General features: G+C 35.6%; 1 protein-coding gene across 10 annotated transcripts in view; it reads left to right on the plus strand.

The window, feature by feature from the left end:
* The window catches only part of NFAT5 (nuclear factor of activated T cells 5), a 121950-nt gene that overhangs the window by 87096 nt on the left and 20974 nt on the right, over nucleotides 1-13880 (plus strand). For all 10 annotated transcript variants that reach the window (XM_077888564.1, XM_077888566.1, XM_077888567.1 and 7 more), the window contains 3 exons: nucleotides 1885-2019; nucleotides 2145-2197; nucleotides 9370-9502. In XM_077888564.1, the coding sequence (XP_077744690.1) occupies nucleotides 1885-2019; nucleotides 2145-2197; nucleotides 9370-9502 (321 nt within the window). The remainder of the gene's footprint in view (nucleotides 1-1884; nucleotides 2020-2144; nucleotides 2198-9369; nucleotides 9503-13880) is intronic.

Genomic DNA, 13880 nt, shown 5'->3' on the forward strand with positions numbered 1-13880 from the left:
TCAAGTCCCATATCGGGTTCCCTGCAAGGAGCCTGCTTCTCCCTCTGCATATGTCTCTGCCTCTCTCTGTATCTCATGAATAAATAAATAAAATCTTAAGCATATAATTGCTAGTATTTGGCCAATAACTGTTTGTGTTTTCTTCATACATTAACCCTCTGGGTTTTAACCAGTGTATATGGTTATACATTCACACTTTCTTTTAAACTCTTAGACGTTGCTGCAAGTGTCATTTTCTGTTTGAATATTTAATGAAAGTACCTGGGTGGCTCAGTGGTTGAATGTCTGCCTTTGGCTCAGATTGTGATCCCGGAGTCCTGGGATTGAGTCTGGCATCAGGCTCCCCGCAGGAGAGAGCATGTTTCTCCCCCTGTCTCTGCCTCTTTCTGTGTGTGTCTCATGAATAAATAAATAAATATTAAATAAGGACAGGATACTTGTTAGTATCAGAAAATAAGGCTAAATGATGCAGTAACAACAACAACAAAACTCAGTGGCATTCAACAACAGTTCTATTTCTCCCTCATTTTATGATCGAATTGGCTGTGGTTTTGAAGCAGGTCCATTCCCTTCACTTTAGGATTCAGGCTGAAGAAGCTGCTCTTATCTGGGACATTGCCATTTTTGTAGTAGAGCGGAAGAAGGAAATAGTGAAACCATGTGAGGTTCTAAAAGCCTTTTCCTTGGAACTGGCACATTATTTCAGTTCACATTTCATTATACAAACAAGTCACATGGCCAGTCCTGATATGTGCATGGAACTTGTATACTATATTCACTTCTTGAATATTTATACTGTTTATCAGCATATTAAATACTTAGAGAAATCCTTTTGTTTATTTAGCTTTGCTTTAACCCAGTATTTCTCAGATTTACTTGACTTAGAAACCTGTTTTGCTAAGGAATACTTATTAGATTTTCTTAAGGAAATCCTGGCATGAGAAAAGTTGGTAGGCTGATTATAATATATTCATTAGATTTGTGCCCTCAGTACTTTACAGCTTCTTTGTTTATTTTAGTAGTGGTTACTTTGTCTTGTAATTGGAAAACTAGTGCATTTTATTTTTTGAGCTCAGGTCATCCTAATTCAGGGAGATCCCCTTGTAGAAAAAACTATTCAGATTTGGAGTCGGTCTGTTTTTAGGTGTTCTTTTGGTGTGGGGCCTCTGAGTCCTGGGTGTAGATTCTGAAAGTAGCCCTCACCACCACCCAGAGGCACATATTGCTTCAGAAGTCTCGTAATGGCAAAAGCATAGCTGGCATTTTTGAGGTTAGGACTGTGGGACAAGCTTGTTTTTATTTTTTTTATTTTTTTTTTTTGACAAGCTTGTTTTTAAATAGAATTCTTAAAAAATATTACGACAAATACAATTAAGTGCATTTTTTTAAGATTATTCATAGAGACACAGAGAGAGAGAGAGAGAGGCAGAGACACAGGCAGAGGGAGAAGCAGGCTCCATGCAGGAAGCCCAACATGGGACTCAATCCCGGATCTCCAGGATAGGATCACACCCCGGGCTGCAAGCGGCGCTAAACCACTGAGCCACCGGGGCTGCCCAACTAAGTGCATATTTTAAAACCTATTCATCAATCACATAATGATAAAACAAAGATGACATATAATAAAACCCCATCTTAGACATTAATCTATCCCTACAAAATCTCATCAGAATTATTAAAAATTAATACATTAATAAAAATACAGAATTATTAAAAACTAATTCCTGGGTTTTTCTTGTTAGGGTGAAAGTTAAGCTGCAGGGTAAAGGAAGTCCAATTCAGAGGTCCACAAAGACAACTTCTAGAACTGGATAATTGAGTCGATTTTAGAAAAGAAATAAGTGTTGGTGGTTCTTTTTATGGAATGCTTATGTGTACCCACAGCTCAGCCAGCAGGAGTGCCAGAAATCTTAAAGAAAAGCTTGCATAGCTGTTCAGTGAAAGGAGAGGAAGAAGTATTTTTAATCGGCAAGAACTTTCTGAAAGGAACTAAAGTTATTTTCCAAGAAAATGTTTCTGGTAAGTAGGCATAATACTGGTATGGAAAATGTCGCATGTTCTACTTTGTTATAAAGATACAATAATAGCTACAAAGTAAAAAGAGTTTCAGAATTTTAGTAAATTACTGTTTTTATTTCAATCAGATGAAAACTCTTGGAAGTCAGAAGCTGAAATTGACATGGAATTATTTCATCAGGTATAATTTAACCCTTTTTGTAGTTTAATTATTTACTCTTTGAGAAATTTAGTTTTGTTCTGAAATTTTCCTGATCAATAGATTAAATTTCTTCTTTATGTAGAATTCATACAAATCATATAAAAGTTTCTTTCTTGAGAATTTCTCTAACTGAAATGGAATTATTCCACTGATGCTAAAAATGACAGTTACCTATTTTTAAAAGTTAGAAGCATTAATAAATTATCATTGTTAATAAATGAAACCTTTCTTTCCTGGTATTTGTTTGTTCTGAGGATTTGGATTATCCAGATTTACTATTTAGTTAAATCAAAGGAAACTTATTTATCGAGTACCTGCTATGTGTAGGTGTTCTATGTTTGTTAGTTACTTTTTCGCAGAGGCACTGTTTGTTACACTTAAAGGGTCTGTAGGACCTCACCATACGTTATTTTCTAAATGACAAGTAAAAAGAGCTTGAAAACAGGGTAAAAAACTGGCTTATGAATTAGAATGTGGAACAAATAGTATTACACTTACAGAAGTTGAGACTATCAGAAGAGAAGGACAAATTAATGAACAAATCAGATAGAAGGCATATGCAGAATAACACATATACGTATAGGTCATGAAGAGAGGAACAAACTTACATGTAAAATACCCAAAGCCTAAAATTTACCAGAGGAGAAGAAAAGGAGTAGAAAATAGCACATGAAAGCAAATAGTAGAGATGGAAGAGGAAAAAATTAGAGATTGGCTAATTTAGCAAAAAAGTTTGTAACTTTTAAAGTTTTTTTTATTGCTTTGTATTTTTTTTAATAAAATCTAAAATATATATCCACTATAATACATTGCCAAACTCAAAGCTAAGGGCACAGTGTTCTCTGATACTGCCCTCACTTCAGATACTAGGCACAAGTTCAGGAGTCTCCTGACCACTTTCATTTTTGAACAGTAGGCTTCAGATTTAGAGGTTCCCACTCCCTACTCAGATTTGCTAGAATAACTCACAAAATTCAGGAAGCACTATATTTAATTTCAGTTTTATTAAAGCAAAAGGACACAAATCAGAACCAGCCAGAGGGAAAAGACCCATAGAGCAAGGTCTGGGAAGGTCCCGAAGGTGAAGCCTCTGTTGTCCTCAGGATGCCTTACACTCTCAGCACATCCATGTGTGACAATACACAGAGTATTATCAATCAGGAAGCTCATCCAAGCCATTGTACCCAGAGTTTTTGTTAGGGCTCAGTCACATATTGCCCATGCAGCTAACCTTTAGTGTTCAGTTGCATCAGAGCTTGAAACTAATATGACATATTCCAAAGTCCCCTTCGTAAATCACATTGTTGGATGTGTTAATCCAGTGGCAAAAGTCCCAAATCAGAGATACCCCTATCGAGCAGAAATTAAAGGTCTTAGAGATTACTTTTCAGTAGCCAAGGGCAAAAACTAAATCTTACTTTGGGTTGAGTTAATTCTTCACAAAATAGTATCCTATAATAAGTGGAGCTTCTTATACACCTAGATAAATGCTATGTAGAAAGTTTTCCTCTGGCTTTATGCTACTACTACATGCTGTCAAAAAGAGATAGTGGGACTTAACAGTCATTTGTTTGTCACATATACCTTTGGGCAATATGTCTTAACTGAAGTTCTAGCACTTACTTTATCACTAATACGTAAATTTTTACTAGATTATATGAGAGATTCCTTCTAACTCTGACATTTTATGATTTCTTATATAACTTATATGATCAGACCATTCACACTCCCCATGAACTACAGTGGCTTCCTTTCAAGGACTCCCAGAGGTTAGGAACAATATATTTTGAGTCTTCTGTGTTCCTCATAATATTAAGCACTTAACATATAAAAAAAAAAAAACAACTGTCAGTTCATTTTATTCACTTTGAAGAAAATGAGGACCTTGGGGTCTGAGGTTCCTTATTTTTTCTGAGGGGACTTAAAACCCTGATTTCAACCAGGCTCTTACATGCCTGTAGTTTTGGTCCTGACTAAAGCTTAACTTATCTGTGCAGTACTTCTATGTGTTCTATAAACATTTTGTTTTTTGATGAGTTGGTTAGATTAATGTAAATTCCTTTCTAATAATATTCTATTATAATTTCTCTTCCTTACCTTATGATATAGTTTATAGATAAGAAAACTAGTTCTGGAGACTGAGAAACTTGCCCTATAAATTGTACAAAATATTAAGATAGCTGCAACAAATTATAGTCTTAACTTGCTGATTCATATAGAACTTAAGAAGTGTTAAGAAGTTAAGTCTTTTGTGAAGTCTTTTCTCCTCCTCCTCCTCTTCCTCATCTTTCACCTTCCTCTTCTTCTCCCCCTCTTCTTCCTCTAACTCCTCTCCCTCTTCCTCTTCCTTCCTTCTTTCCGTCCTTCCTTTTTTTACTTCTTTACCTTTGAGGCATGGGGTAGTTAATATTCTTAAAACACTTTTTTTCAGGGTAGTTATACCAGCTACAATAGATTAAAGAAGAATAATCATAAAAATAAGACATGGTGGAATGGAAAGGAATTAATGTCCTTATTTGGTGACTTTATCTAGAGGTCCTGGGGTTTTTTCAAGCAAGTATGTATAACAAACTAAAACATAATATGATCTTTCATTAATTCTATGGTTCTTTTCATTTTTAAATTTTTATCTTTTTCAGAGAGCTTTCTGTCTTTTTTTTCCTAAGAGACTTTCTGGGAAGTGTTTTAGAATTGGATCACAATGGAGATATAAAGAATTGATCCAACAGATTATATTAAAGAAAAAGAAAAAAAACCAAAACATTTAGGGGTGCCTGGCTGGCTCAGTTGGTGGAGCATGTGACTCTATCTGGGGGTTGTGGGTTTGAGCTTCTGTGTAGAGATTACTTTTAAAAAAAAATCTGTTTGAAAAAATAAACATTTAGAGGAAAGAGTACTCAGAAAACAAGAGAAAAGAAATTTTAGTCTATACAGAAAAGCTGAAAGGACCTCTGTAGTATTAAAAAATGAACAAAAGATGGTATAGTAGAAAAGACCATTTAAGATAACTTTGCAAGTTGCAGTTATGAGTAATTGTGATAACTTCGTTTGCAACCCCAAAAATTAACTCATCAGTCGTTAAGCTTTTTTATTATTTAGAAATTTAAAAAATAATAAATTAAAAATAATATAAGTTTAAAAGTTGAGAGGTCCTGGCTGGTTCAGTTGAAGGTGCATATGACTCTGACCTCAGGATTGTGAGTTTGAGCCCCATGTTGAGTAGAGAGTAAGAATGAATAATACTTTAAAAATAGACTTAAATAAATTGAGATTAATGAAGTCTGGGAAAAACAGTTCTTTGTTTAATATCTGGCTCTTCTATTCAAAGCAATAATATCTTGTGCACATATATACCAAATGTGATAGGCACATGGTCATTATATCTACTCCCAGCTTAACAATTTCAGATAAATTCTGCCTATTAAATATATACAAAAGATACATATCTTAAAGATCAATCTCTTAAGATTGATCTTTCACATATAGTTAGATTATATAATCTCTATGTATATGTATATATACATAGTCTTAAACATAAGTTGGTTTTGAAAGAAAGCAAGAGTTTCACAGCTTGAAATATGGAGATGATTTTAAAAAGGGATCTAGAAACTAAGAATGGTTATATTAGAAACTAAGAAGTATATAATTCAATTTAAGAATAGCTTGTTTAAAAAAAAAAAAAAAAAAAAGAATAGCTTGTTTTAGGGCAGCCCCAATGGCCCAGCAGTTTGGCTCTGCCTTCAGCCCAGGATATGATCCTGGGACCTAGGATCGAGTCCCACGTCAGGCTCCCTGCATGGAGCCTGCTTCTCCCTCTGCCTGTGTCTCTGCCTTTCTCTATGTGTCTCTCATAAATAAATAAATAAAATCTTCAAAAAAAAAATAAAACAAAAAGAATAGCTTGTATTATAAAACATGAAACAGGCATTAGTGTATCAAAAAATACAAAGTTGTATAGATTGTTATTAATCTTTAGTCTTCTGAGGTCTTTCTATTGCACTCTTTAGAGGGAAACAATAAAAAATAAAGAGAAGCTTAGGAGTTTTGGAAAAGATGGAATTATCAGTTTAAATATGGAAAGTTATTGAAAGAAATGCCAAAAGAGATCCTCAGAATTTTGGGGAACATCTAGACTAAACAAAGGCTTAGAGGTCACATATTTTCAAATTATTTTATTAGGAATTTTGTTAGTGTTTCTAATCTATGTCTACATATGTAGACATACCCTAACTGCAAAATGAACGTGGCAATGATAAATTGTCATTTAGGAGAATGGAAAATATCTAGCACCATAGCTTATAAATTTAAAAAAAAATTATCTACTGAGAAGAAAATTGTTATTTTGAACCCAGGCAGATTTTTTCTAAGAAATTAAAATTAAGATATGCTTCTATTTTTATGCTAGAGAATATTGACTTGCTCCAAAGGCCTCCCAACCCTTTGTGTATTTTATCTGTATTGTGCTCCTAACTTAATGGTAGCTAATTGCTCTTAATTTACTAAAATAAAAAAAAAGTTGTTTAAAAACAACTTTCTATCACTTCATAATTTACCTAGTTTTTAATTCAAATCACTTGTAGAATTTCTAGATTCAAATTGAAAAAAAAATGGAGAGAGTATGAAAGAATAGTATAAAAATAGGTTCATTTGGTTTTTTAAAGGTTTCAAATTAGATTTGTTTAAATATACTCTCAAAGCAAATGGAGTAAAAGCTTTTAAATAACATATGCATCCAACTTTTAAATACTAATTCTGTTACTGATTACCAAGAACTAAGATTTTATTCAGAAGAATAATTTCAGTTGCAAAATTTGCCAAATAATTTTAAGAAGGAGAGGATAACCTCATAAGCCCATCCATTCAAACATCTCTTCAGGTAGGACTGCTTTGTGACATAGAGTGTTCAAACAAAAGAGTAACGTTAAGAGTAAGCAGAATTTTAAAACTGTTTATTAGAAGTTAGATCAGTGCAGATACATTTTTTGATGAGCTTATGTGTATTTGAGTATGTGTTTTCAGTATCTCCAAATATCTGTAGACATACACTCATGTATACATGTGTTTTCACCTAGCTTAAAAAGTGATTGATTGATTGATTTGAGGGAGGATGGCTAACTGGGCTTAGGAGGCATAGTGCCATAAATCAGAAGTTATTTCTTTACTTCTAACATGACTGTTTCAGAGAGTGTTTTAAGATGGCTTAGAAACGGGGAATCCAGGGGTGCCTGGGTGGCTTAGTGGTTAAGCATCTGCCTTCAGCCCGGGGTATGATCCTGGGGTCCCAGGATGAAGTCCCACATTGGGCTTCCTGCATGGAGCCTGCTTCAGTCTCTACCTCTCTTTCTGTGTCTCTCATGAATAAATGAATAAAATCTTTAAAAAAAAAAAAAAAAAAGAAGAAGAAGAAAAGAAAAGAAACGGGGAATCCCTGGGTGGCTCAGCGGTTTAGCGCCTGCCTTTGGCCCAGGGCGCGATCCTGGAGACCCGGGATCGAGTCCCATGTCAGGCTCCCGGCATGGAGCCTGCTTCTCCCTCCTCCTGTGTCTCTGCCTCTCTCTCTCTCTCTATGTCTATCAAAAATAAATAAATAAATCTTTTTAAAAAATGGCTTAGAAACGAACTAATTGCTCAAAAATTGAAACCTTGATCTTGGCCCCACTTGTCACTTGTCACTTAGTTCTATGAACTGAGTCAATCAACTGTAGTCTAGCTAAATAAGAAGGACGCCTGGGTGGCTCAGTGGCTGAGCGTCTGCCTTCGGCTCAGGGTGTGATCTCGGGGTCCTGGGGTGGAGTCCCGCATCAGGCTCCCCATGGGGAGCCTGCTTCTCCTCTGCTTGTGTCTCTGCCTCTCTCTCTGTCTCACATGAATAAATAAATAAAAAAAAACTCACATCATCCTCATTTGCCATCGTTAGCCTCCTGCATATCACATCCTCAGTAGAAAAACATAATCGCTAGCCCTTAATACTCCTTCCCATTACTATAATATACTAGGGAAGAAGTTGCAAAACTCAAATATGGTTCAAGAAGATGAAGTCTTCTTTGAGTGAGTGCTGATGAAGCACTATACACTTTTTTCTTATGAGGATGCTTCTGCCACTATCTGACAGAAAAATAACTTTGATTTGGTAGGGTTGGGTACACTGAACTCTATCTGACTTTAATGAGAAAGTGGTTAGGAAGCAGTTGTGAACTGCATTGCGAAAGGCACTTCACAATTAATGTTGTACAAAACATATAATTGACATTGTGCTTGGTGGGCATATTTTTTTCCTCAAAATTTATTCATTTTTTAATTCAACAAATACATTTGATCTATATTGTATAAGGTGTTTAACAGTGGTTATAGAATGAAAAACAGAACATCCTAGGTTCTTACAGAGCTTAAATTCTTGTGATTGGAGAGTGAAAAAACAATCACAGTAATTTAAAGTGGTGATAAATGCTATTTTAGAAATAAGATTATGTGACCCGGTTGGGAAGGGTTACTACTTCAAGTAGTATGGTCATAGAAGGCCAGCCTCTATGTGGAGGTAACATTTTGAGTAAGACCTGAAAATGGGTTAAGAACTAGCCATTTGAAGAGGCGAACAAAGAATATTTCAGTGGGAGAGACAAGCAAGTTGTAATAGCTGTGAGGTAAAAACAAAAATGAATTTAATGTGTTAAAAGACTGGACTGAGAAGGTTGGCATGGCCAGAATGTAACAAGCTCAGGGAGAATGGAAAAGAGAGATAGTTGGCGGGAGAAGCACCTTGTAAGCCGTTGTAAAACATTAAAAGCAGGGATACTTGAGTGGCTCAGTGGTTGAGCATCTGCCTTCAGCTCAGGGCGTGATCCCCGGATGGAGTCCCACATTAGGGCTCCTTGTGGGAGGCCTGCTTCTCCCTCTGCCTGTATCTCTGTTTCTCTCTCTTTCTCTGTGTCTCTCATGAATAAGTAAAATCCTAAAAAAATAAAAATAAATTAAAACAGTTTTAAGTTTAATGTCATGATGCCTGTAAACCTGAGCTTTAAAATGCTTTTTTTTTCCTAGTCAGACTTTTTATACTTTACAGCTAACAGGAAATGTACTTAACTATAATTATTTCAAATTTTTAATTTAAATATTGCTTCTTTTTTGACTCTTGTTATTTCCTTTAAATTTAGAATCATCTTATTGTGAAGGTTCCCCCATATCATGACCAACATATAACGTTGCCAGTATCAGTGGGAATATATGTAGTGACCAATGCTGGAAGATCTCATGATGTTCAGCCATTCACTTACACTCCTGACCCAGGTATGTCAAAATAAAAATTCTGAACTAAAATCAATCACTAATTTCTAATTTTTTGGAAGCATATGAAAACCAGTCAACCAAAAAGAAAAAGTTGTGTGCTAGGATGAATTGATTTCTAAGGGCATGATTTCCTAAGAAGATGGCCACCACATACTGTTTTTACTCTTATGTCAAGGATATTTATTATTTCTGCTTATGCTCCAATAGTAAAAAGAAAAGCTAGGAATGCACTGAAGTTTACTCTACAGAATTATATCATCCATATTACTTGGTAAGAGTTATCATTCATTTAGTACCTCTTATATACAGAAAGGTAAAAGTGACGACTTTGAAAAACTTAATAGTTTAGTCTGTATCTGGCCTATAGGATGCATTTTGGGAGAGGGAGAGATGAGCTTGGATTGATAAATGATAAAATCACAAGTGTAGTTATATGCATGTAACATTTTCTAATTTGTAGTCAAAAATATTAATTTGGTTAATATTTCAAATACAATTTCAAGCATTTAGGTAAAGTAGTTCCTTTAGAAACCAGAACAATAAAAACAATTGAAATGTTCATAAGTTTAGAAGATCTCTGGGTAGGAAGTCTCTTAAGAATTTCTTCCCTACGGGGATCCCTGGGTGGCTCAGCGGTTTAGTGCCTGCCTTTGGCCGCTCCAGGGCATAATCCTGGAGTCCCGGGATCAAGTCCCACATCAGGCTTCCTGCATGGAGCCTGCTTCTCCCTCTGCCTGTATTTCTGCCCCGCCCCCATCTCTCATGAATAAATAAAAAAATCTTTAAAAAAAAAAAAAAAAAAAGAATTTCTTCCCTACACGTTTAGTTGCTTAAAGAAGAGAAGTCTTTTCCTGGCAAAAGTAGGGGGAACATTTTAGAAAATGAAACTCTATACATGTTCCATTTACCTAGGCTTGATTTCTGCTATGTTTACCATTGGTTCAGTTCATTCCAGTCTCAAGCATACTTCAGAATTAGCATTTCTTCCATATTTTAAGTTTATTGTTTATGTTATTCCCATATAGTTCAGGATTCATTGAGGTACAAGGTGACTAAAGGTGGCAGAGGGGAAAAAGCCCAGGCAAGAAAAAGCAAAAGCAATGGAAACCGTAACTAGACCTGAGTTAATCTTATCTTGATAATTACTTTCTATCATTTAATGAATCTCTCCCCTTTTTAAAAAATCATGTCTAGGGACACCTGGGTGGCACAATGGTTGAGCGCCTGCCTTTGGCTCAGGGCATGATCGCAGAGTCCCGGAATCGAGTCCCATATTAGGCTCCCTGCATGGAGCCTGCTTCTCCCTCTGCTTGTGTCTCTGCCTCTCTTTCTCTCTGTCTCTCATGAATAAACAAATAAAATCTTAAAATAAAATAAAATTTATTAAAAAATAAAAATAAAATAAATCATGTCTAAATTTCACAGCATTGCTTATTATTATCCACCAGTTTGCTGTAAAAGTATGCTATATTACATAGCATTAATGAAATTAATATTTGTCTCAGAATAAAAGATCAGCAGTAAAATTTTCAGGCAGGAAAAGGCAAAGTTTAGAAATAATATACTGGTTTAAAAAAAAATAAATAAAAGAGAAGATACTCAAAGAGACCAAATATTTTATTGTTTTCTTTCTAGAAAGGTTTCAAAAATCCAAGAAAGTTTGACTTAAAACTAATGGTAGCTAAAGCATTGTAGTAATTGCTAAATTACTTAAATAGTGGCATTTAATATTTTTTGTTAAGAGGAGCTTACTCGTGAGGAGAAAGCTGGCATAATTGATACAGAACTAATGAGCTGTATCATTTGTGTGGAAAGGGAAGTGGGAAGTGTAGGTATCTAGTCAGGGAATAGCCTCAAAGATTTTGCAGTGTTGAAAATACTGAGGTTTTATGGTTGTTTGTTTTTATTGATTAATTATGAAGAACATTTTGGACTTTGCAGTGTTTAGTGTCAGCACTAAGAATACTGTCCTTTCTTACTGATACATATTGATGATTAGAAATTTCCCTTTGAGGGGATCCCTGGGTGGCTCAGCGGTTTGGCGCCTGCCTTTGGTCCAGGGCGCGATCCTGGAGTCCCGGGATCGAGTCCCGCATCGGGCTCCCGGCATGGAGCCTGCTTCTCCCTCTGCCTCTCTCTCTCTCTCTCTCTTTATGTCTATCATGAATAAATAAATAAATCTTTAAAAAAAAAAAAAGAAATTTCCCTTTGAAAAATTGGCAAATAAAACAGCTTTTAAGTCTTCTGCTTAACAGCATACACTAATTGCCTATCTTTGGCCACATTTAGGCAATCATTAACATGTTTATTCTTTTAAGTTTTTCCTTTCATATTTTGTCTTCAATAGATAATAGTTACACTCAGAATCTCTTAATCAAATAAATACATACTATGCAAACTTTGTAATAAGACCTAATGCTTCAGTTTCTGCCTTTATGATATAGTTAATTAAAGAATTTTCCTGGGGATCCCCGGGTGGCTCAGCAGTTTAACGCCTGCCTTCAGTCCGGGGTGTGGTCCTGGAGTCCCGGGATTGAGTCTCATGTCGGGCTCCCTACATGGAGCCTGCTTCTCCCTCTGCCTGTGTCTCTGCCTCTATCTCTCTCTCATGAATAAATAAATAAAATATTTTTTAAAAAGAACTTTGCTATAATTTCACTTTTTGTGTTTTCTGAAATATAATCGTTTCAGATATACATGAGAGAGAATATGATTTTCAGGAAAACTTGGTTATAGAAAATTTGCACTATCTCATGATAAACCAATTGCTGTTGTGATTCATCTGGGGACTGTGGTTAAACATTTGAGTATTCAGTGGTGTATAATTATAACAGCAAAAACTAGGACTACCCCAGTATTGTAGAAATGATGACTATTATACTACTTGCCTAAATATTTAAAAGTTATAATTAAACTAGCAAATTAATATGTCCTATCCTCCTGATTTGACCAAGGTACTTTCATACCAACCTGAAAGAGGAGAGTTGAATTTAGGATTATCAGAATGCTTGGGAGTTCCAAGTCAGATATGGCAACACAAGGAAGGAGGATTCCCCAGTCTGGTAGCCTTCTTTTCTTTCTTAGCTTCATTCTATACCTAGAGGGCCTTTGTGCACCAACCAGTGCTTCCAAGCTCTGTCTGCTCTGGAAATCTGAGACTGTACTCATAGTCTAACATAGTTATGCAGAAAATTCGGGGATCATGAATATTTGGTACATGTGATTGGGGCAAGGGTTCAATTGAACATAAACTGGTTCTGCATGCTTTGCCAGATAAAGCTCCTCTACAGTGCTCTGAGTCTAGAGCTAAAAAATATACTTCATGTGCATGTTCCCAAGCTTTTAGTTTGCAGGGTCATAAAACTTTGCCAGTTAGTCACCAAAGTTTTCACTTCACTCTATGAAGACACATAAATCACATCAGGTATTTTTTGCAGTGACACAGCAGTGGTATTTCTGTAAGAAATGAGGGATATAATAATTACTCTTTTTTTTTTTTTCTCTAACAACAATTGACTAAAACTTGATTTTAAAAGTTGAAATTTAAATGTTTTCAAAGATTTCTATTTTTAAATCTGTGGTTGCTGGGGTACCTGGGTGGCTCAATTGATTAGGCATCCAACTTTTGTTTTCTGCTCAGGTTATAATCTCAGGGTCATGAGGTCAAGCCCTGCATCAGGTTCTGCATTGGGTGTGGAGCCTTCTTAAGATTCTCTCTCTCCCTCTCCTATTCCCTACCCTGCTCACACACTCAAGCTCTAGATTGGTAGATTGATAGATTGATAGATGGATGGATGATAGGTAAGTCTGTAATTGTTAGAATTATTGTTATGCTTTAAAACTGTCTATGGATTTCTTTTCCATTCAGTTCCCTATATGTCATTCATTGGACTTCCTGTGTAGCACACTAAGTTATTTAACTTCATTCTTAGATGTGTTCATTTTGTCTTTTTATTCACAACTAACTAGCTCTTTATAGTCTCTTCATAAGTATCATTTCACATTGTCCTATCAAAAATAAGAAATTGAAAATAAGGTGGAGCTCTTGGCTGGCTCAGTCAGTAGAGCACCATGCTTGATCTCAGGGTTGTTAGTTCAAGCCCCACATTGGGTATACACTTTACTTAAAAATAAATAAAGATAAAATTTAAAAGAAATTGAAAATAAGGTGATTCTGTTCCCATTCTGAGTAAGTCACAGATTTTTTAAAAAGATTTATTTATTTATTCATGAGAGACAGAGAGAGAGAGGCAGAGACATAGGCAAAGGGAGAAGCAGTCTCCTCACAGGGAGCCCAATGTGGGACTCGATCCTGGATCCCAGGATCACACCCTCGGCTGAAGGCAGACACTCAACTTCTAAGCCACCCAGGCGTGTC

Source organism: Canis aureus, chromosome 3 (assembly GCF_053574225.1).
Source record: "Canis aureus isolate CA01 chromosome 3, VMU_Caureus_v.1.0, whole genome shotgun sequence".
In the NCBI taxonomy this organism is placed as follows: domain Eukaryota; kingdom Metazoa; phylum Chordata; class Mammalia; order Carnivora; family Canidae; genus Canis; species Canis aureus.